The sequence below is a fragment of the Leopardus geoffroyi genome, chromosome B2 (assembly GCF_018350155.1).
Source record: "Leopardus geoffroyi isolate Oge1 chromosome B2, O.geoffroyi_Oge1_pat1.0, whole genome shotgun sequence".
Taxonomy (NCBI): domain Eukaryota; kingdom Metazoa; phylum Chordata; class Mammalia; order Carnivora; family Felidae; genus Leopardus; species Leopardus geoffroyi.
The window spans coordinates 30540733-30563028 of record NC_059332.1 but is presented as its reverse complement, the minus strand read 5'-3'; the positions used below and the strand labels follow the sequence as shown (position 1 = coordinate 30563028).

General features: G+C 47.6%; 1 protein-coding gene and 1 pseudogene across 13 annotated transcripts in view; one reads left to right on the top strand and one right to left on the bottom strand.

Moving 5' to 3' along the window:
• Positions 1-7311: 7311 nt before the first annotated feature.
• On the bottom strand, positions 7312-9475 carry LOC123609599 (annotated as a pseudogene).
• Positions 9476-10911: 1436 nt separating this feature from the next.
• LOC123609586 (DLA class I histocompatibility antigen, A9/A9 alpha chain-like) overlaps positions 10912-22296 on the top strand; it is a 592486-nt gene continuing 581101 nt past the window's right edge. Inside the window, exons 1-9 of one of the 13 annotated variants that reach the window (XR_006717835.1) lie at positions 10913-11437; positions 11752-11975; positions 12201-12476; positions 13089-13364; positions 13492-13605; positions 14039-14071; positions 14208-14244; positions 14409-14538; positions 16743-17044. Coding sequence is in view for 3 of the 13 variants with exons in the window: in XM_045500698.1 (XP_045356654.1) it covers positions 11238-11437; positions 11752-11975; positions 12201-12476; positions 13089-13364; positions 13492-13598 (1083 nt within the window). In the remaining 10 variants the exon portion in view is untranslated. Of the gene's footprint in view, positions 11438-11705; positions 11976-12200; positions 12477-13088; positions 13606-14038; positions 14072-14207; positions 14245-14408; positions 16159-16742; positions 17045-22296 lie in introns of those variants that run through there. The other 12 variants (XR_006717834.1, XR_006717836.1, XR_006717833.1 and 9 more) reach the window with 12 other exon arrangements.

The following is a 22296-nucleotide window of genomic DNA, read 5'->3' as shown; positions in this document are numbered from 1 at the left end:
GTGTATGATGGCCAGTTCTCCATACATGTCTTTTTTTTTTTTTAATAAATTAAAAAATTTTTTTCATGTTTATTTTTGAGAGAGAGAGAGAGAGAGAGCGAGCAGAGGAAGGGCAGAGGGTGAAGGAGACACAAAATCTGAAGCAGGCTCCAGGCTCTGAACTGTCAGCACCGAGCCCGATGTGGGGCTTGAACTCACGAACCGCAAGGTCATGACCTGAGCTGAAGTCAGACGCCTAACTGACTGAGCCACCCAGGCGCCCATCACCTTGCATTGATCGTCAACTTTGTGTTATTTTTTCCTCTAAGTCTCTAATCACTAACATACTTTGAAGGTTTCTTTTTCAAAGATGGCCATCTATAATATTTTACCATCTATCTAGAAGTGGGGCCTGATTTCCCTCTTCTTGAATCAATGACTTTTGTTTCTGAGAGAGAGAGAGAGAGAGAGAGAGAGAGAGAGAGAGAGAACATGAGCAGGGAAGGGGCAGGGAGACAGGGAGAGAGAGATTCTTAAGCAGGGTCCACGCTTAGCACAGAGCCCAATGCAGGGCTCAATCTTGTGACCCTGGGATCATGACCTGAGTCGAAATTAAGAGTCGACTGCTCGCACTCTCAACAATAGCCAAATTGTGGAAAGAGCCTAAATGTCCATCAACTGATGAATGGATAAAGAAATTGTGGTTTATATACACAATGGAGTACTACGTGGCAATGAGAAAGAACGAAATATGGCCCTTTGTAGCAACGTGGATGGAACTGGAGAGTGTGATGCTAAGTGAAATAAGCCATACAGAGAAAGACAGATACCATATGTTTTCACTCTTATGTGGATCCTGAGAAACTTAACAGAAACCCATGGGGGAGGGGGAGGGAAAAAAAAAAGAGGTTAGAGTGGGAGAGAGCCAAAGCATAAGAGACTCTTAAAAACTGAGAACAAACTGAGGGTTGATGGGGGGTGGGAGGGAGGGAAGGGTGGGTGATGGGTATTGAGGAGGGCACCTTTTGGCATGAGCACTGGGTGTTGTATGGAAACCAATTTGACAATAAATTTTATATATTGAAAAAAAAAAAGTCGGCTGCTTTACTGACTGAACCACCCAGGTGCCCCATCAATGACTGTTTTTTTTTTATTATTATTTTTTTTAACGTTTATTTATTTTTGAGACAGAGGGAGACAGAGCATGAATGGGGGAGGGTCAGAGAGAGGGAGACACAGAATCTGAAACAGGCTCCAGGCTCTGAGCTGTCAGCACAGAGCCCGACGTGGGGCTCGAACTCACGGACCGTAAGATCATGACCTGAGCCGAAGTCGGCTGCTTAACTGACGGAGCCACCCAGGCGCCCCAATGACTGGTTTTGATGACTAGAACATGAGACGGTAATACGGCTTGATTTCTGAGTTTCTGACATAAAATGGCTTGTGATTTCTGACTTGGCTGCTTGAAACACTCCCTCCTGGAACCCAGGTGCTGAGCTGGGAGCAGCCAAGCCATGTGGAGAACAGGTGGAGGAGAGCCTAGATCACCCTGCCAGTAGCCCCAGAAAGCTGCCAGCTGATGACAGTACTGCCTGCAGCCTCATAAGAGAATGCTCTTGAAAGTTCTGGATTGGCTGGGCCTCCAGATGACTACAGCCCTAGACCATGTCACAGGGAGCCGAAGAGCTTCCTGCTGAGCCCAGTGAATGCAGAGAATGAGAGCTACTGAAAAGGGATTATTTGGGACTGCTACCTAGCAATACGTAACAGGAACACATAGTATATAATACCACAGTAATACTCTTATTATGTTTTTATTCATTGTCTGTTTTTCCTGTCAGACCATGTCAGGAGAGCAGGTGTTTTGTCTGTTTTGATTAAATGACTACCAGGCCTAGAATCATGCCTGGCACAGAGGCACTCACTGAATATTTGCGAAGAAATGAATAAATCCTGTGACCAGATTCCTTAAAGTGTGTCTGGGACTGAAAGAGAGAGCTGAGTGGGGGCTGGTTTTGGAGCTTGTCTTGGTCTGCTTGAGCGTTTGTCACAAAATACCACACATTGAGTGCCTTAAACAACACACTCTCTGAAGTCTCTTTTATAAGGACCCTAATCCCATTCGTGGGGCTCTACTCTCATGATTTAATCACCTCCCAAAGGCCCCACCTTCCAATATTATCACACTGGGGAGTAGATTTCAACATATGAATTGGGGGGTGGGGCACAGTCTATAGCACCGCCAAGGTTTTGGGTCACTGGTCAGGGTAGAAATGAGATTTAGGACTGGGGAAGCAGCATGAGCTTCTCAGTTCAGGGTCTGTGGGGTAGCAGAGAGCAGGGCCTGAGGGGTCCAGTCTGAGGGTCTGGGGACTTGGGTCACCAGGGAGGAAAAGTGCAGGACCCCAGACTCCTCGGCGGTGAGTTATGGAAGGTGTAGGGACTGTTACTGGGAAATGGGTGGTCAGTACCCTGGGTCCTATTGCTCATGTACTTGTAGCCTATATTGGTGTCCAGCCCACACTGCATGTTCAACACACGGTCCTCAGGGGCCTCTCAGCTTGGTGTGCAGGCCCCTGCTCGTCATAGAGGAGGAAGGGACAACTGAAGGCCGTGACAACTGGCTGCTCTGGTCTGGGCTCAGCCCTGGTCATGAAATATTAACACAGGGAGTGGGAGTTTGGGATCAGGGTTGGTCCCTACAGGGCTGGCACCACATCTGCCCTTCACTCTCTATGGTCCAGTACCCAGAGAGCCCTCTGTAAACACAAACAGGTGTTCCTTAGGCCAGCCCTTCCCGTGCCACTCGTTCCCTTGACTCCTTCTTCCCTCCTTGTAACATCTTCCCCTCTGATGTCCTTATTTACACCCTAGCCTCATTTCCCCAGGAGCATCCTCCCTTTTCTAGACCCAGTGCACTGCAGACTTCTGCCTCTCATCTTTCATGACGCGTTCTGAGACTTACTGAACTGAGTCCAGCCTCAGAGGCAGCGGCAGAAGTGACAGGGCCTTAGGAATCTTAAGTCCTATCTTTGGAGCAGGGCACCCAGTTTCTTTGTGGGGTACATCCCAGACCTGGGAACCAGCTGCTATCGCCTGGAGACCTTCTGCCATGCCGTGCAGAACCAATGGGCACTCAGTGGAAACATCTAGGTTATTTTGGGTTTGGGGAAACATTTTGCACCCAAGCCTGACACGGACAGGGGCAACTCTTGTGTTCAAAGCCCTATTTTGGTTGGGAGAGCAGAGGGCGACCCTGGGAGGTCCTGGCTGAGCAAGAGAAAGGGAGCTGGGTCCTCATCTCTGTGACCACACGGGGGCGCTGCTGCTGCACTGAGCAGCCTGGGAGGGTTTGGGCTGTAAGTTGCTCAGAAAAGGCTGACCTGAAGGCTGGGCATCTTCAACAGGGGCGTGAATCAGCTTCTGAGCAGCACTGGACGCCCCAGGTGTCAAGGTCAGGAATGGAGCAGGGATTGAAGGAGAGGAGAGCTCAAGGAGCCTTGTGCCATCTCTGAGGTTTGTGCCGTCTCTGAGGTTTCCACCTCCCCGCTATGACTCATCTCTGCAGCTCCTTGATGACAACACCCAGGAAAACTGAAAAGAAACATTTCCTTTTCCTACTTCTTTTCAGTACTCTTTCTTGATGCCCACAATAACATTTGTATAACTTTTTCTCAGGAAGGATACATGAGAAGTTGGTCGACCTGTGCATCTTTGGCAGGGGACCGGGGCCCCTGGGTTCTTGGAAGGGAGGAAATTTTCCTACTGTAAGCCTTTGGAATGAATTTGAATGATCTCTTCAAAATATTTTACATTAAAAATCCCTTTCATCTGCATGACCCTTGCCAGTGAATGTACAGTTTGCTCGGCTGTGTCTGTGTGATGGGCCCATATCCAGGCCCTCCACTGCCTGGTTCCTTCCGCACGCCCAGGGTGTTCACACCTCAGAGCCTTCACTGCCCTTCCTGGCCTGAAAACATATCTCTCAGACAGCACTTCCTTCCCTGACATTCTTTTCCAATGTCCTCTTTGAGAGGCCCTCCCTGCACTAGCCTCCCCATGTTGTCCCTCCCGCCTCCCTCTGACCCCTGCCTTCTTTGCCTTTGTTCACACCCTGTTCACTGATACACATTTTAAAGTATATTTCATTGTTTATTGTCTGCCCTTCCTCGAGAATATAAGCTTTACAAGAGGACAAGAGTAGAGATTTTGATTGTTCACAGCTGTATCTCCATTGTGTTGCAAGTGCCTGATTGTTGAATTTAAAACGTTTATTGAGTGAATGAATTAGTGAATGCACGTTCAGACTGACTCACAGACATGCACACTGCTACACACCAATACACAGACACCGTCACTCACACTGACACCTGCACACAGAACACGTATCGTCACTCTAGCCGGTCTTAAGGGCTTACTTCAAGTTTAACACACACCTTACTTGCTGACCTACGGCCCTTGATCTGTAACAGAACTAATTTAACTGATTTTCTTGGAGCTTTGCAGACAGTTGGCCTTGAGGAATGAAGGACCAGAGCTTTCCCAGGCTGCAGAGGCCAGCAAGTCTGTTAGAAGCTGCCTCAGCTTTCTGATTAGTCTAGCAATTCTTTTAGCAAAATGTTTGTTCTTTTTTTTTTTTTTTAGGTCACACAAATGATTTCATGACCTCCCTTTGTTATCTGTAGACCTGGCCCTCTCTTGCAGAAAGAACAGAGTCCTCCTGCACATCATGCAACAAGAACCAGACTCTCACACAAACCCCTTGCACAGAGACTATTTGGAACTGACCCCATCCAGTCTGCACGTGGTTAAGAAATGTTGCAGGCCACTGCATTCCCTTTGCTGATTAAGTACCCTGAACCCCTTTCAAAACCCCCGGGCCAGGCAGAAACCTTAGAGTTGGCTTTTGGTCAAGAGTCTTCCTTCTCCCTGGGTTACTGGCCTCCTGGATAAAGCTCAAATTCCTTTCCAATCAGAACTCATCTCTTAAGTAAGGATCTTTCAGGCTACCAGCAGCTGAACTTGGATTTGGTAACACACACACACACACACACACACACACACACACTTCGATGCCTAATTTTCATTCCACATTATGTTGTGAACATGTCCCAGGTCTTTATGAACGATTTGAACAACTTTCTCCAGATTATTGTGAAATTTCCAAATGTACCTAAAGTTTGAAAGAATAGTCCCTAGCACCCTAGACTTAGTCAATTTAATATTTTCCTCATATGTGTAATAAATTGTATTTATTTTTTTAGGTTTTAAAATTTATTTTATTTTCTTTTTTGGCAATAAATTCTATTTCTGTAATTCTGCAGAAATATTTGAAAATTACTTACCAATCTCAAGACCCTTATCCCTTAAGTACTTCAGCATTCATCTCTCAAAAAATTAATTTTTTCACTCAATATTGTTATACAATCCTCTTAGTTATTGTCCAAAAGTCTTCTATTTGGAGGACAGGGGAGCTCAGGGGTGCTTGGGCCGTCTCTGAGGTTTCCGTTTCCTCCAGGCAACCCCTCTTTCCAGTTCCTTAATGGTAACAGCAGGAAAATGAAAAGTAGAAACATTTTCTTCTATTCCCTAATTCTCAGTTTTTGAACCTTAGTTTTTTATTTTTTTAAAAATAGGTTTTTTTTTTTTTTAATGTTTATTTATTTTTGAGACAGAGAGAGAGCATGAACGGGGGAGGGTCAGAGAGAGAGGGAGACACAGAATCTGAAGCAGGCTCCAGGCTCTGAGTTGTCAGCACAGAGCCTGACGCAGGGCTCGAACTCACAGACCGTGAGATCATGACCTGAGCTGAAGTCAGACGCTTAACCGACTGAGCCACCAGGCGCCCCTAAAAATAGTTTTAATGTTTATTTACTTTTGAAAGAGAGAGAGTGAGCAGGGAAGGGGTAGAGAGAGGGAGACAGAGGGTCAGAAGTAGGCTCTGCACTGTCAGTGCAGTCTGATGTGGGGCTTGAACTCAGGAACTGTGAGACCATGACCTGAGCTGAAATCAAGAGTTGGACAGTTAACCCACTGAGCCACCCAGGTGTCCCGCGAATATCCAATTTATTAAGGCAGTGTGTGCAGAAGGCTTGTGGAAGGTGAGATTTGAAAGGGGATTTGAGGTCTCTTTCTAAGGAGATGGGAATATGAAACTAAAGAATTTGGGCTTTAATTGGAGCCATGAGAGTTGTGTTGTTTTTGTTTTTTTGCAAGTGCTTCTTAAAATTTTTTTTTTACTTTGAGATAACTGAAGATTCACGTGCAATTATGAGACATAATATAGGTCCTGAGCAACTTTTACTCAGTTTTCCTCAATGGTAACACCTCACAAAACTGTAGTCAATATTAAAACCAGGATATTAACATTGATACAATCCACTGTTCTTACTCAGATTTCCCCAGTTTTACTTGCATTCATCTGTGTATGTACAGCAAAACCTTGGTTTGTGAGCATAATTCGTTCCAGAAACATGCTTATAATCCAAAGCACTTGTATATCAAAGCAAATTTCCCCGCAAGAGATAATGGAAACTCAGATGATTCATTCCACATCCCAAAAATATTCATATAAAAATGATTACAATACTGTAATACAATATAAAATAATAAAGAAAATACAAAATATAAAGAAAAATAAACAAATTAACCTGCACTTACCTTTGAAAACCTTTGTGGCTGGTGTGAGGGAGACAAGAGAGAGGAAGGTGATTGTATCAGATGACTTTCACTATCACTAAGGGAATTACTGCTATCTACTGGCTCAAAGGAATCCTTTTCTGCAAGGGGGTCATTGTATACACTCACATGGATGTTGACTACAGTACAATATTAATAAACCCTTGGCATATACCGTATATAATGTAACTGGCAGTGAGGCAGCAGGGGAAAGGGTCTATATCTGCAGGCAGCCTGACCTAGAATGAAGCAAAGCATTCCTAAGTTTACTCTTATCTGGAAAAGCAAAGCACTGTCCATAGGTGCTTTGAAGTGACAAAAAATACACTAGTGCCAGTTGTGGGCACCTTCCAACGTTCTGAAAAATCACTGATTTCTGCCAAACACCGTGGCCTGAGACCGAGCATCCGCCATGGGAGATGATCACCCACAATCCAATGAAGAGAGAGACAGAGAACCATTGGCTCAGTTGTGATCATGTGATGTTCAGTGTCACATACTGCTCGTATTGCAAGACACTGCTCATTTATCGAGTTAAAATTTATTAGAAAGTTTGCTTGTCTTGCGGAACACTCACAGAATGAGTTGCTCGCAATCCAAGGTTTTAACTGTATTTAATTCTTTTTCTTCTTTTTTCTTTTCCTTTTTTTTTTTTTTTTTTTTTTGTCTGAGAAAGAGCTCGCTTTTTGGGGAGTAGAGCACTGCATGTGGCCAACACGCCACACATCACTTTCCTACGCATCACGCTTAAAAAGGTATATGGAAGGTTTTGCTAAGAAAGATCAACTAGAACATGGGTTCCTCTGGGCAACTTTCCCATCCCTCCGAGGAGTCGGCACATTCCCAACCATTTCCTGGAAGGCAAATGTGGTTGCTACAGGTAGAGCCCCCGCAGGGGTGCCTTCTTGTTTTTTATAAAGAACATTTTCTTTAGATTTTTTGAAGTCTTCATTTGTTACTTTCATCCTACAGACCAGCTTCTGTATGGATTGCCTCGATGTTGGCCCCAGAGAGGTCATCTTTAGCCATGATCAAGTTGTCCAGGGTTACATCATTGGTCAGGGTCATCCTGCTTGTATGGATCTGAAAGATGGGCTTCTTAGTCTTTTCATCTGGCAGAGGAATTCAATTTTCCTGTCAATGTGGCCTGGTCTGATAAGTGCTGGGTCCAAAGTTTCTATTCAGTTTGTGGCCATGATAACTTTCACGTCACCCCTTGAAACAAATCCGTCCAACTGGTTCAACAGTTCCAACATTATTCGTTGAATTTCTCTCTCACCACTGGAATTTGAGTCTATCTTTTTGTTCCAATGGCATCAATTTCATTAATAAATACGATGGATGGTGCATGTTCTTCTGCAACTTGAAACAATTCCTGAAGGAGTTTGGGCCCATCACCCAGGTACTTCTGAGCCAACCACTCTTTAAAAAATTTTTTTTAAGGTTTATTTATTTTTGAGACAGAGAGAGACAGAGCATGAATGGGGGAGGGGCAGACAGAGAGGGAGACACAGAATCAGAAGCAGGCTCCAGGCTCTGAGCCATCAGCCCAGAGCCCGACGCGGGGCTCAAACTCACGGACCGCGAGATCGTGACCTGAGCTGAAGTCAGACGCCCAACAGACTGAGCCACCCAGGCGCCCCCAAACCACTCTTTTTTAAAAAAAATTATTACAAACAATTTTTTTTAATGTTTATTTATTTTTGAGAGAGAAACAGAGTGCAAGTGGGGGAGGGGAAGAAAGAGGGGGAGACAGAATCCAAAGCAGGCTCCAGGCTGTGAGCACAGAGCCCAGTGTGGGGCTCTTACTCATGAACCATGAGATCATGACCTGAGCCAAAGTCAGATCGTGACCTCAGACAAAGTCAGATGCTTAAACTGACTGAAACACCCAGGCACCCCTAGAGTCAACCACTTAAGAAAGTGGCTGAGGTTAGGTTTGCTAATGCTTTGGCTAATAAGGTTTTACCTGTGTCAGGTGGAACGTACAGAATGACACCCTTGGGGGCTTTATATCCATCTCTTCATAATATTCAGGATGAGTGAGAGGAAGCTTCACAGATTCTTTAATTTTCTGGATTTGGTTGTCCAACCCCCCAACATCAGCATAGGTTTCCGGGGGGTGACTTTCCTACCTTCATCACTGTGACCAAGGGATCTGTGTCATCTGTGAGCACCCATATGACAGCATCACCTTGTGGTTGAGCAGGACCAAGCAGCCTGCTCCCAGCAGATCCTTGTCTACAAAGGAGAGAGTGCTGACGTAGTGTTCTGAGCCCACAGATGTGGACACGATGGCATGATTGTCATCAGTGATCTCTTCCAAGCTTCCTACTGACACTGGGGTCCCCCTCAGATCATCCACCTTTGATCTTTCCTCCTCTTGCTTTTCTTCTTAAAGGCTTCATTTGTTCCTGATTTCTAATGAATTCTTCCTCCATGAGAAGATAGTCTTTAATTCTCACTTCAGTAATTTTAGCCAGCACTGAGTGTGACATGTCACCAGTGGCAGCTTGCTGGCAGCATCTGGTCCCTTTGTATACTTCTTTTTCCCCACTCTAGTTGGTACAGGAGGTTCGTATTTCTTTTTCTTCTCCTTGTCATCCTTCTTGCCACCTCCAGGACCATGACCACCACTCTGACTTAGACCATGTTGCTTCGGCCGCGCGGACTGCCGCTGCCAGAATTGCTTAATCCTATGGAATTTTATCATATATGTGTGTTTGTTTATCTATAACCACAGTCAAAATATATTTCAAAGATTCTTTTTATTTTTTATTGATTAAAAAAATTTTTTTTAACATTTATTTATTATTGAGAGACAGAGAGACAGAGTGTGAGCAGGGGAGGGGCAGAGAGAGGGGAAGACACAGAATCTGAAGCAGGCTCCAGGCTCTGAGCTGTCAGCATAGATCCCGACATGGGGCTCAAACTAACAAACTGTGAGATCACAATCTGAGCTGAAGACGGTCGTCTAACTAACTGAGCCACCCAGGCGCCCCTCTATTTTTCTAATAATTTTATAATTTTACATGTTATATATAAGTTCTATTATACATTTTAAATTCATATTATAAGGTGAGAGATTTAGGTTTTTTTGTTTGCTTATGTGTTTTTGTCTATGGATGTCCAATTGCTCTGGCATCATTTATTGAAAAGACTATCCTTTTGCATTGAATTGCTTTTGTGCCTTTTTCAAAAGTCAGCTGAGCATATTTGTGTGTGTGGGGGCGCTATTCCTGGGTTTTCTCTTCTGTTCCATTGATCTGTATGTCTATTTATCTGCCAGTTAATTAAAATCTGTTTTAATTACTGCAGCTATATTATAAGACAACATCAAATAGAGTGACTTTTCTCACTTTATCCCTTTTTTTCAAGAGTGCATTAGCTATTTAGGTACTATGCCTTTCTGTATAAATTTTAGAATAAGCTGGTCTAACTTTGCTGGGGCAAAAATTACATTAAACCTATAGATCAATTTGGAGGGAATCGACATCTCTACTAAGTTGACTCTTCTAGTACATGAACATTATGTCTCTATTTAATTTGATTTCTTTTAATTGCATTTTGTAATTTTAAGCATTCAGATCCTTTATGTGTTTTGTTAAATGTATACACAGTATTTCATTTTCTTTATAATAACTATAAATAATATTGTGCTTTTAATTTTGGTTTCCATATAACCTGTATTACTATATAAAAACATCCTTTTACTTTCAATCTACCTGTGTCATTAAATGTAAACTGAATTTCTTCTCACTTCAACCACCAAAAAAAAAAAAAAAAAAAAAAAAAATGCTGGGACACAGATGAGCTGAGAAAGTACAACTTAGAAGCTTTTTGAGTCTTGATTGCAATGCTGTTTAGATATTTCCGTAGGAAGGGGCAAAATCACTTTATAGATTAGATTCCTGGGCACCTGGGGGGCTCCGACGGTTAAGTGTTGGATTCTTGGGTTCAACTCAGGTCATGATCTCAGGGTTTGTGGGTTCGAGCCCTGAATGGGGCTCTGCCCTGGCGGCACAGAGCCCTCTTGGGATTCTCTCTCTTCTTCTCTCTGCCCCTTCCCTGCTTTCTCTCTTTCTCTCAAAATAAATAAACCTTAAAAAGAAAAGAAAAGAAACTGATCTCTATGAGAATCTCTAGCTGGAGCTTTGAACCACAACTTCAGGTGTAAAGAGAAAATCCATGTCCCTCCACCTCCATTCCCAGGCAAGCTCACTCTCTGGCATCCAGTTTACTGGGGGCGAGTTTTCTTTTAGGAGTCCGGAGGAGAGGTAAGGACTAGGAGCTCAGCACAGGTCGAGGGATTTCAGAAGGGAAAGGGACAAAACGGGGCTGATCCCAACCTGGTGTCTTTCCCTGGTTTCCTCAGAAAGACCCTGGGGCAGGCCTCAGGGTGACAAAGAGCGCTCTGTGTAGGTGAGAGGAATCCGGGCAAAGTCGCGGGTCCCTGGGAAAGACTGGCTTTGAAAGTCCCGGGCTTGAGATAGGTCTGGGGCGGGAAAGCCCAGTTCCCCGCTACCCCGCGCTCATTTCACTTCTCTCAACTTGTGCCAGGTCTTCTTGCCTGGATACTCATGACGCGGCCCCAGTTCGCACTCCCATTGCTTGTCCTGTGTCTAGAGAAGCCAATCAGCGTCACCGCGGTCCCTGGCCTGTCCTGGCCACGGACCCGCTGGGACTTCTATTCTCCAGACCCTGAGGATGCGGGTCGTGATGCCCCGAACCCTCCTCTTGCTGCTGTCGGGGGCCCTGGCCGTGACCCAGACCTGCGCGGGTGAGTGCGGGGTCGGGAAGAAAGGGCATCTGTGGGGCAGGAGCGAGGGGACCGTCCGGCGGGAACGCGGGGCCCTAGGGAAAATGCCTGTCGCCCCCGCCCCAGAATCCCATCCACCCTGGCAGTCCTCCCAGCCCCTCCCCGATTCCTCCCTGCTCTCCCCCACTCGGATCCCCCCACCCCCTGCGCCCCTGGCCGCTTCCACCTGGGATCCGGGCCTCGCGCCGGGAGCAGGTCGGGCGGGGTCTCAAACCCTCCTTGTCCGTAGGCTCCCATTCCTTGATGTATTTCGGCACCGCGGTGTCCCGGCCCAGCCTCGGGGAGCCCCGGTACTTGGAAGTCGGCTACGTGGACGACACACAGTTCGCGCGGTTCGACAGCGACGCCTCGAGTCCGAGGATGGAGCCACGCGTGCAGTGGTTGAAGCAGGAGGCGCCGGAGTATTGGGAGCAGGAGACGCGGGGCGCCAAGGACACCGCACAGACTTTCCGACTTAGCCTGAACACGCTGCGCGGCTACTACAACCAGAGCGAAGCCGGTGAGTGACGCGGACCCGGGTCCGGGTCACGACCCCATCCCCGGGGTTGCCCGAGTCTTTGGGTCCGAGCACCACCCTGAGGCCGCGGGACCCGCCCGTCTCCAAACCCGGGAAAAGCGCGCGGGCACTTTTACCCGCCATTCAGTTTTGGCTTTAAGCCCTGGGGTTCGGGGTGGGGGAGGGGGCGGGGCTCCAGGGCGGAGCTGACCTCGGGGGCGGGGCCAGGGTCTCACACCATCCAGTGGCTGTCTTCCTGCGAAGTGGGGCCCGATTGGCGCCTCCTCCGAGGATACTGGCAGTTCGCCTATGACGGCGAGGATTACATCGCCCTGAACGAGGACCTGCGCTCTTGGACCGCGGCGGACACGGCGGCGCAGATCACCCGCCGCAAGTGGGAGGCTGCCGGAGCAGCCGAGCATCAAAGGAACGACCTGCAGGTCACGTGCGTAGAGTGGCTCCGGAAGTACTTGGAGAGGGGGAACAAGACGCTGCTGCGCACAGGTACCAGGGGCCGCGGGGCTTCCCACGATTTCCCCTCCAGCTGAGGCCTCCTAAGAGGATAGGAAGAACTGGGATCCACAGCAGTATATGGCCCTCCCCTGTGTTGGGAGACTGACTGCTCGGGTTTTCAGATCCGGTCCCAGAGAGACCCCCCAAAGGGTCTGTCTTTCTCCTAGAGACTGTTAAAGGATAGAGTCTCTCCAGGGATGGAGGAGGAGACCATTTCTGAAATAATTGATCAGCGTTTCCCTTTGGCTCACGGTGGCTTTGGGAACCTTGGGGGATTTTCTCAGGCTTTGTTCTCTGCCCCACACCCATGTGTTTGGGATATCTGACTTCACCTATTCTGAGTCATTTGGCCTCCAGCCAGGTCCGGACCAGAAATCCCTTTCTTTTCTGTTCTCAGAAACCTGCCTTCTACAGTGGGCCGTCTCACCCTAATTCTAGAACTTTTCAAACAAGAAGAGATTATGTGTCTAGGCTGGTGTCTGGGTTTTTGCTCCCTTCCCCAATTCCAGCTCTCTTGTCCATCCTCAAGATGGCCACGTGAGAATTGCCTCAGTGGCCCGAGACAGTTGTAAAATTCCTTAATTTTCTGACCCTTCTCTTCAGACCCTCCGAAGACACACATCACCCACTACCCCACTTCTGACCATGATGTCACCCTGAAGTGCTGGGCCCTGGGTTTCTATCCTGCGGAGATCACCCTAACCTGGCAGCGTGATGGGGAGGACCTGACCCAGGACCCGGAGTTTGTGGACACTAGGCCTGGGGGAGATGGGACCTTCCAGAAGTGGGTGGCTGTGGTGGTGCCTTCTGGAGAGGAGCAGAGATACACGTGCCATGTGCAGCATGGGGGGTTGCCCAAGCCCCTCATGCTGAAATGGGGTAAGGACAGGGGGAGACCTGGGTATGGAGCCAAACTTGGAGAACTCAGGAGCCCTTCTGGAAAAATTCAGCAGGGTTGAGGCTGAGACCTTGGAGTCAAGGCCCTCACTTTATCCTCTCTTCCCAGAGTCCCCTCCTCAGCTCAGCATTCCCATGGTGGGCATTGTTGCTGGTCTGGTTTCCTTTGTGGTCATCAGTGCTGTGGTGGTTGGAGCTGTCATATGGAGGAGGTAGAGCCAAGGTACGGAAGGGGAGTGCTCTGAGTTTTCTTGTCTTTCTGTAGTGTTTCAAGTTCAGGTAGAAGTTCGTCCTGCCTTGTTTATGGGAAGTGCCATCCATGCACATGTGCTTGTCCACTGTGCAGCTCATTGCTACATTCACTCTGGAGTAAAGCTCTGTGAGAGTGAAGGGCAAACTTATCACCTTGATGAATGTGGTGATAGGATCTGATTTCCAGCAGTCACAGATCAGAGAATAAGGTCCTTGCTGAGGACAGACTCCAGGAGAATTGTTGGTCTAGCCCTGACATCTCTTTTCTTCATGTCCCCCTGATCCTGCCATAGGTCTGTAGTTACAGTTCTGGAAACTTCCCTGTGGTCCAGGTTATCAGTTTCATCTAGGATCTCGGGCTCTGCCTCCTCCGTGGCATCTCATGTGATATTTTCTTTACATAGGTGGAAGAGAAAGGAGTTATGCTCAGTCTGCATGTAAGTATGGAGGGGGTGATCCCTGAGACCCTGGGATAGTGTAGACAGGACCCCGTGGGGAGCTCACCCACCCCAAAGCTACTCCTTTAGTCTCATCTCCTGGGGGCTCTGACCAGTTCTGTTTGTTCTAACGCAGGTAGTGACAGTGCCCAGGGCTCTCTCCACTGCTAAAGGTGAGACCCTGAAGGGCCTGAAGTAGGGAGGGGAGAGGGAAAGGGGCTATGCCTGGGAAATGGGGATTCTTTGAGTAGGATATCTTGAGCATGTGGTAGGCTATTGAGAACATCAACACTTATATGACTAACCTGAATTTGTTCATGATTATTTTCTTCCGCAGTGTGAGCCAGCTGCCTCGTGGGGGACTGAGTGATGCAAGATTTGTTCACTTTCCCACTTTGTGACCAATGCCCCTGATATCTCTTTCTACAAAGGGCTTCGGCATGTGTCCTCGTTCCTATTACCATAATGTGAGGAGGTGGGGAGACTGCCCCCCGCCTCCATGACCCCACCCTACACTGACCTGGGTTCTCTTTCCTCGTCTGCTTTCATGATCCAGTAGAGGGAGAGTGGGCCACCTCCATCCCTGTCTTTACTTTATGTTTCACTGAGCTACAACTTCTTACTTCCTTGTTGAACGTAGGGCTCTGGATGTGAATTTGTTTTTCCAGTTCTGGTCATGAGGAGTTGATCAGTTAGTTAAAGAAGAAGACTCCTAAAGTTTGAGAGGGGAAAGAAATGGAAACCCTGAGAACCTCCCAGAAGCTGCAGGTTTGGTGTGCCGAGTCTGCTCTGGGTGGGGACAGGAGAAAGCTGTGGGGGGCCTAGCGTGGTGGAGCCTCATGCCCAGTTGGTACAACATGGATGTGACATGGTCACTGTTCAGCTGGGGAACCTCTTTGCGCTTTTGTCTTTGTCCCTCCAGTAGCACCTGCCTTTCCGGGACTGTGATCACTCAGGATATCACCTGGATATCTGGATATTGCCCAGACCTTGTCCTGCCTCCAGGACTATGGGCAACAAGACATTGTATGGCCGGGTCAGCTGAGGCTCAGGCCTGGGTCGGGCCTCAGTCCCGTCTCTGGGTGTTTATTCGTTGTTTCTTTGTTTCTGTAGAGGATTAGGCCCGTTCTCTTTTTTGTGTGGGAGTTCTGGTCTAATTCACCTGTGGGTGTCTCCTCGGTGACAGCAGAAGGAGATGTTTGGCCTGTCAGCGTCTGCACAAGGCCCTGGGTGGCCCTGTGCATAGGAATCTGTAGTATCCAGAGGTTATTTTCAGGCTCATTCAGGTCTTGCCCTCCTTCTCGGGCTTGATTGTTCTTCCCATCTTTTCTGAAGTCTTCTGAGAGGAGCAGATTCTAGCAGACAGGAAGCATGCCATAATTTCTTATTTTAAATTAGTTCTTGTTCTGTTTCCATCCTCTGCTTGGCCACCCTCTGTCCTGGTGATCCTGGTGCTGGCTCCAGCTCCAAGTCATGGAGTTATGAAGCAGAGTCTTCTTAGATTTATATTTGGTTGGGAAATAGCACCTGTGAATCGAGGATGGTTTTTGAAAATGGGCATCTCCTTGGTGTGCAGGGGAGTTGGTGTGAGAGTGGGGACAGGAGGGGGAGGGCAGTGCTGTGAGAGGAGCACAGGGGCACTAATGGCAGTGTGAAGGGTGATTGTGCTGTTGCTGCCACAGAGCTGCTGGAGATACTGCCTCCAGATTAGGGAGGTGCTCTGCACCGATTGCTCCTTCACTGTGTGTGTTGTGTGCAAGATATATGACACACTGTTTTCTGCATCTGGGAAATACGAAAGAAGTTTCTGTGTTTAGGACAAGGCGCTGCTGCTGGTCTTTACATCACACTTTCAGTAACAAGAATGGAGATGAGGATTCCCAAACGGCTGTGCATCGGCCTCACTTGTAGGGCTCGTTAAAATAAGCGATTCCTTGATCTTGCGCCGAGGACTCTGAGTCTGTGGGTCCGGGGAGAGGCCTGTGCATTTTGTGAGAGGTCTGGCGCTCAGCCAGATCTGGAGCCAGTGAGGTCAGCGATCAGAGCAGCCAGCCTGGGGAGGGGCATTAAAGCCACATTTAAATGTGTGTGTGTGTTTTTTTTTTTTTTTATCTTTGGAGAGGAAAGGGAAGACATAACGTTGTCAGTATGAGATGTGGTGTTGTGAGATGTGTGTTATCGTATCCTGGGGTATGGTCGGGTGGGAGGACTAGGGAGTGGTTCGCGGTTCAGCGTGACGAACACCTCGGAATGCTTGCTCTCGGCAACTACTTCCCTGATTGACTTTTCAGAGCAAACAATGGGATCTAAGCTTGTTCGAACTTAGCCAAAAGGTACTGTGCGCGCACACACACACACACACACACACACACGCACACATTTTATATGCATATAAAGTATTCTTTTGGGGAAGATCGTAGAACAGGCTTTGGCTACACAGCCAGGAACAGAGTCCACAAGTGCACGTTAGGGTGGGTCTCACACAGGAACTGCGGCCTCTGCTGCTGGGCACAGACGTCACTGCTCACACTGCTGCCTCCGTTGAATCAGGACACTGGCCCCTGAGCCTAGGACTGACATCGCTGCTGCTTGTGGGACCGGGTGACACACTGCCACTCATGCCGCCTGTGCAAGTACATTCTGCACAGCTGCACCTTCTCTTTGTCACCAGGTCCAGCATGTGGTCACCTGCCTGGCAGAGTCTCACGCCATGTCTAACTGGAAGGATGTTGGGACAGCAGGTCCTTCCTCTTCTATGGAGAGAGGTGGCGTCTTCCAAAGACTCTAAATGTGGAATTCTCATGTAGGGGGGCAGTGCCGGTGCTGGGGGTGAGGGCTGGAGAAAGGACGGCTGATTGCCATTCTCGGAGCACAGACCTGAGGCTGCAGCTTGATCTGGTGCCCTGCAGGCACTCAGGCTCAGTTGGAGGAGCAAGTTTCTAGTAAACGACATCGCTCTTCTCATTCCCTGGATGCTATGTGATTAGATGCAGCTTTGTCCACTCCGGTTTACGCTCACAAATAAGTGCAGTGGCGTTGTGGGCTGGTGAAGTGATTGCTCAAAACGTGTTTGCCCAGCCTCTGTCTCTTGCAAGGAGGAGAGCACCTGGGTCTGTAAGACGTCAGAGGGTCTCTGCGTGCACTGACGTGTCATGTTAATGTTTATATTTCCCTGTGCATGGAAATACTCTGGGGAGAGAATCTCTAACATTTGTCAGCTTTATGTGATCCTCACAAAGGACTAAAAACCAACCAGCCAGAAAACCCAAACCACCAGCCTGGTTTTCTAGTGTAGCCATAGCGTCCCTCAGAGACTTAACTGTTAGTTAATAGCAATTCAACTGAGAAAATTTATTTTATTTTATTTTTATTTTTGAGAGAGAGAGGGTGCAAGTGAGAGAGGGGCAGAGAGAAAGAGAAGGAAAGAGAGAGAAGTGGAGCTTGAGCTCTGCTCACCCGAAGTGGGACCTCACCTCACCCGATGTGGGGCTTGAACTCATGAACCATGAGATCATGACCTGAGCTGAAGTCAGATGCTAAATGACTGAGCCACCCAGGCGCCCTCAACCGAGAACATTAAAAGGTCGAATTGACTTTATTCAACTGTTCATGAATTGAGCAGTCTCCCAGCTAGTAAATAGAAAGGAGACATGGGGCTCCTGGGTGGCTCAGTCAGTTTAAGTGTCCGGCTTCAGCTCAGGTCATGACTTCGTGGTTCGGTTTGTGAGTTCGAGCCCCACGTTGGGCTCTGTGCTGACAGCTCAGAGCCTGGAGCCTGCTTTGGATTTTGTGTCTCTGTCTCTCTCTGCCCCTCCCCTGCTCGTGCTCTGTCTTTCAAAAATAAATATTAAAAAAAAAAAAAAAGACTCTTCCAGCTGCAGAAAGGAAAGGATTTTAAAGGCAGAGTGGAAGGGGAAAAAGGAAATTATTCGTTAAAAAATGCATTGCTTTAAGCAAGGTGGCCCTTCTAAGGGGAAAGGAAGTGGTCTTTCAGTGGCTTGCCTACTTGTGCTGAGCAAGAAATTCCAGGTTGGCTGATTACAGGTCACATTTCTGGGAGAAGCTGAAGCTGCATTTAGGTTAAGGATTAAGATCTTGGTGGTATTTGGCTTAAGTGACTTCATTTTGGGCCTGCTGTCTTCCTTTTTTAACAGGACCATGAACAGCTGGTAGCAGACAGAAGGACATGATATAAATGCTTACACTTATTTTATCCTTTGCTCCTGGATGAGAGGAAGCACAGACTTGCTTGCTCTCCCTCTAAATTTCTCTTTGTGGAGCCGTGAGGGTTTTTTCCTCCATTCAACCAATGCTCTGATTCCCTGTCACCAATTCGATTCATTTCATCAGTCTTTTTTTTTTTTTTTTTAATATTTATTTTTGAGACAGAAACAGAGCAGGAGAGGGGGAGGGGCAGAGAAAGAGAGAGACATAGAATCCGAAGCAGGTTCCAGGCTCTGAGCGGTCAGCATAGAGCCCCATGTGGGGCTCGAACTCATGGATGTGAGATCATGACCTGAGCCAAAGTTGGGCGCTTAACCGACTGAGCCACCCAGGTGCTCCCAATTCAATTCATTTCAATTCTGACACTGTTGACCTGGAGTTAGCATGAGACCCACAGGTGTGAGGATGCTTCCTACAAGATTGCCCTCACTTCACAGGCACGTCTCAACTGTTACGTTCCCACGTCGCCTGCACTTTTGTTCCACTTGGCTACAAAGTTGAAGGTACTCTCAAAGTTCAATAATTTGCTAGAATGACTCCTAGAACTGAGGAAAATTCCATGCTTATTATTGTGGTTTATTATAAGGACACACATGAGCAACCAGATGAAGAGGCACATGAGTGTGGGAGCGTGAAGGTCGCAGTTGCAGGAGCCTCTGTCACCGTGGGGTTGGAATGTGCCACCCTCTGAGCATGTCGGTGTGTTCATTTCAGAAGCTCTGTGAACTCTGTCGTTTAGAAGCTTATATGGAAGCTTCATGATATAGGTGTGCTTGATTCCATCACTGGCCATTGGTGATTAAAGTCAGCCTCCAGAGCCTCTCCCCAGAGGTCAGGGAGGGAGGCTGAGGTTGCCAACTCTCTAATCATCCCTGGGTCTTTCTGGTCACCAGCCCCCAACCTGAAGCTATCTAGGCCCCTCGGCCAAGTCATCTCATTAGCATACCAGAAACACTCATATTACTCAGGAGATCCCAAAGGTTTGGGGAAGTCTGTGCCAGGAACCAGGGACAAAGACCAAATAAGTCTACCACAGGCCACCCCCTGGTCTTTGACCACCGGTCCCTTGTAGCGACAGGACCATAGCTGAAAAGATACTGGCACACTACTAAAGTCCCATTCAGTCAGTGACAATTAGCCCATCATCCTGCTGTATGACAGTGTCTCCCAGGATCGCTCAGGTCTCCTGGTTCCATTTAGTCTCGTCAGGTTCCAGAAGCAGGAATGGTGTCACAGCGTATGGCTCCCTCTCTCAGGCATCTGAGAGTATAATCGAGCTAAGAGGCAGCGTCCTCTCTTGCTCACACCTCTTGGGAGGTGTTAATGTAATGCTGGGTTTCCCTCATTACGTAACTCATTTATCCATTCCTTTACCCTCAGCTGTTGTTTCTATTTCTCTCCATCTATACCCAACTTTCTGCGGTTGGAAGGGACGTTATGTGTAGCTGCTGTGCTGGTCTAGACTGCGGGCAGCAATACATTCTGGCAAGTCCCTCCTCCCCTGTCTTCTCTCGTCCATAGAGGGGAGGGTCACACCCAGACAGAACTCGTGGGCTAACTGACCAGTAGGCAATCTAGCGGCACTCACCGTCAGCCCCAGCTTTGCCAGATGGGGTGAAGGCACAGCCCTCCCATTCAGTCCCTTAGGAAATCTCACATCAAGGTCGAACAACGGGGGTACGGTCGCCTGCTTAGGAGTCCTTCCTGTTTCTGGCACTCGTACTTGCATTCCTGTCCTGAGACACTGTAGCGGGTAGGAAGAGGGAATGTTGAGGTGAACTATAGTCATACCAATGTCCTCTCACTTGGGAAGGATTATAGAGTCACGCTTACATGCCCCGCCCTCCTGCCCAGATCCATCAAGGAAACAAAACAGACACCTTTTCCCCTTAGCGGGGACACTCCTGATTCCCACGCATGCTGGGTTGGAGCACACTCTGTGAACGTGTGTGAGCCAGCACTTCATGCCTCTGTGGCCCTATTTTCACAGTATTTCCATTGTCCATTCCAACTCTCTGTTAAGCTGTTTCTCTGTCAGTATATCTGTATGCCCATTGTTGGACATTATGGCTTGTAATGTATTTTTTTAGCGTGAGGAAATGTGACCGAGCATTCCAAACTAGTAAAGTATCTTTTGTTTGTTTTGTCACATGTGCACCGAAAGGCATGTATAAAAATGTTCTCAGCGGCACTGTTTATGATTGCCCCAAATGGGAAACAATGTCGATGTGCCTAACAAGAACATATGTACCTGAACTGTAGCACAGCCTTACAATGGACTACCACACAGCCCTGAAAAAGACTGGGCTCTCGCTACACCCTACGGCCTGGGTGAACCTCACAGACGTGACACTGAGTGAAGGAAGCCAGACACGTGAGAGTATGACTTTTTGTATGTGAAGTTGAAGATGAGGACTCATTTGTAGTGCCAGAAGTCAGAAGAGTTGTTACCTCTTGTGGTGGCGTATTGACTGGGAATCTCTCCAAAACCCAAAATGCTCTGCATCTTGCTCTGGGTGGTAGTACATGGGAAGTGCATACGTGTAAAATTTCATCGAGCTGTCCACACAGGATCGATGCTCTCTGTGCATTTTATTAAAAAAAAATTTTTTTTACATTTATTAATTTTTGAGGGCGACTGAGACAGCACGAGTTGGTGGGGGCAGAGAGAGACGGGGAGAGAGAGAGAAAAGTCCCAAGCAGGCTCCACGCCATCAGTGCAGAGCCCGACATGGGGCTCGAAGTCAAGAAACTGGGACACCGTGACCTGAGCCGAAACCAAGAGTCGGATGCTTAACTAACTCAGCCACCCAGGTGCCCCTATTTTTTAAAATTTTTAATTGAATTACAGCTATGTTCTTTCTCTTTTCTTTTCTTTTTTTTTTAAATAGCACTCTGGACATTTGCAACTACCACTGAGTAAGCAAAACCCAACCCAGAATGTCTGTTCCTGTCAACACCCATTTGTAGCCCTCCCTTGGGGTTACTAGTATTGCTCTGACTTGCCAGCTATGTTCAAGGACTTCCTACCAGGGAATCTGCCTCCTAGCTGTCTGTAGTGTGTGGTTGGCAGTGAGAACAGTTCCTTTTGGTATTTTGGGCCACAGAGGATGCAAATAGACTATATGTAGTTTCAGCCTTCTCTGGATTACTGCAGCCCCCAATGTCCCTTTAGTTCATGTACCCAGGGAGCCACCTCAAGACAGGACATCAAGATACCCACTCATCACTTCCAATCAGCTTCCAAACTTGAAGGTGGTTCTTGTGATGAGCACCAACATGTCCTACTTTATAATGCACCCCTCAAATTCCCATAGTGGTTTGCAGAGGGCTGTGCCCCGTGTGGTTATTCCTTTAACAGACTAAGTTTCCCTTCTGCCTGACCATATGGCCTGGCTGTTGGCCACTGCCCACGAGTTGCTAAATCCAAAACACAGGGGCTTTTATTGTTCAATTTTTATATCACTGCTAGCAAAGCCACACGCAAGTTAGCTCACGGAGCTGACCTGTTTTTAGCTCCCTTGGTCAGAGTGGCGGCCTCCAAACAAGATGTCCATTCGCCTTGGAGCTGCTACCCATAAACCAAGCAGCTTTTCATAGGCTACTTGAGAGCTGTCTCTGGGACCCTGTCCAAGTGATGATAGAATCCAGCACCTCCTCACCAGGTCCCAAGTCAGTCCTATGGGAATAGAGGCTCCCTGCTTGTGCACATATCCTCCTTGCATTTTCCTGGTAGCAGGATCCTGTAGAAACTCTTTCCACTATTTGTTAAACTGTTACCACTATGTATATATGTATTTTTAAATTTATATCCAAGTTAGTTAGCATATAGTGCAATAATGACTTCAGGAGTAGATTCCAGTGATTCATCCCCTATGTATAACACCCAGTGCTCATCCCAACAAGTGTCTTCCTTATTGCCCCTTACTTATTTAGTCCACCCCCCACCCACAACCCCTGCAGCAACCTTCAGTTTGTTCTCTGTGTTTGAGTGTCTTATG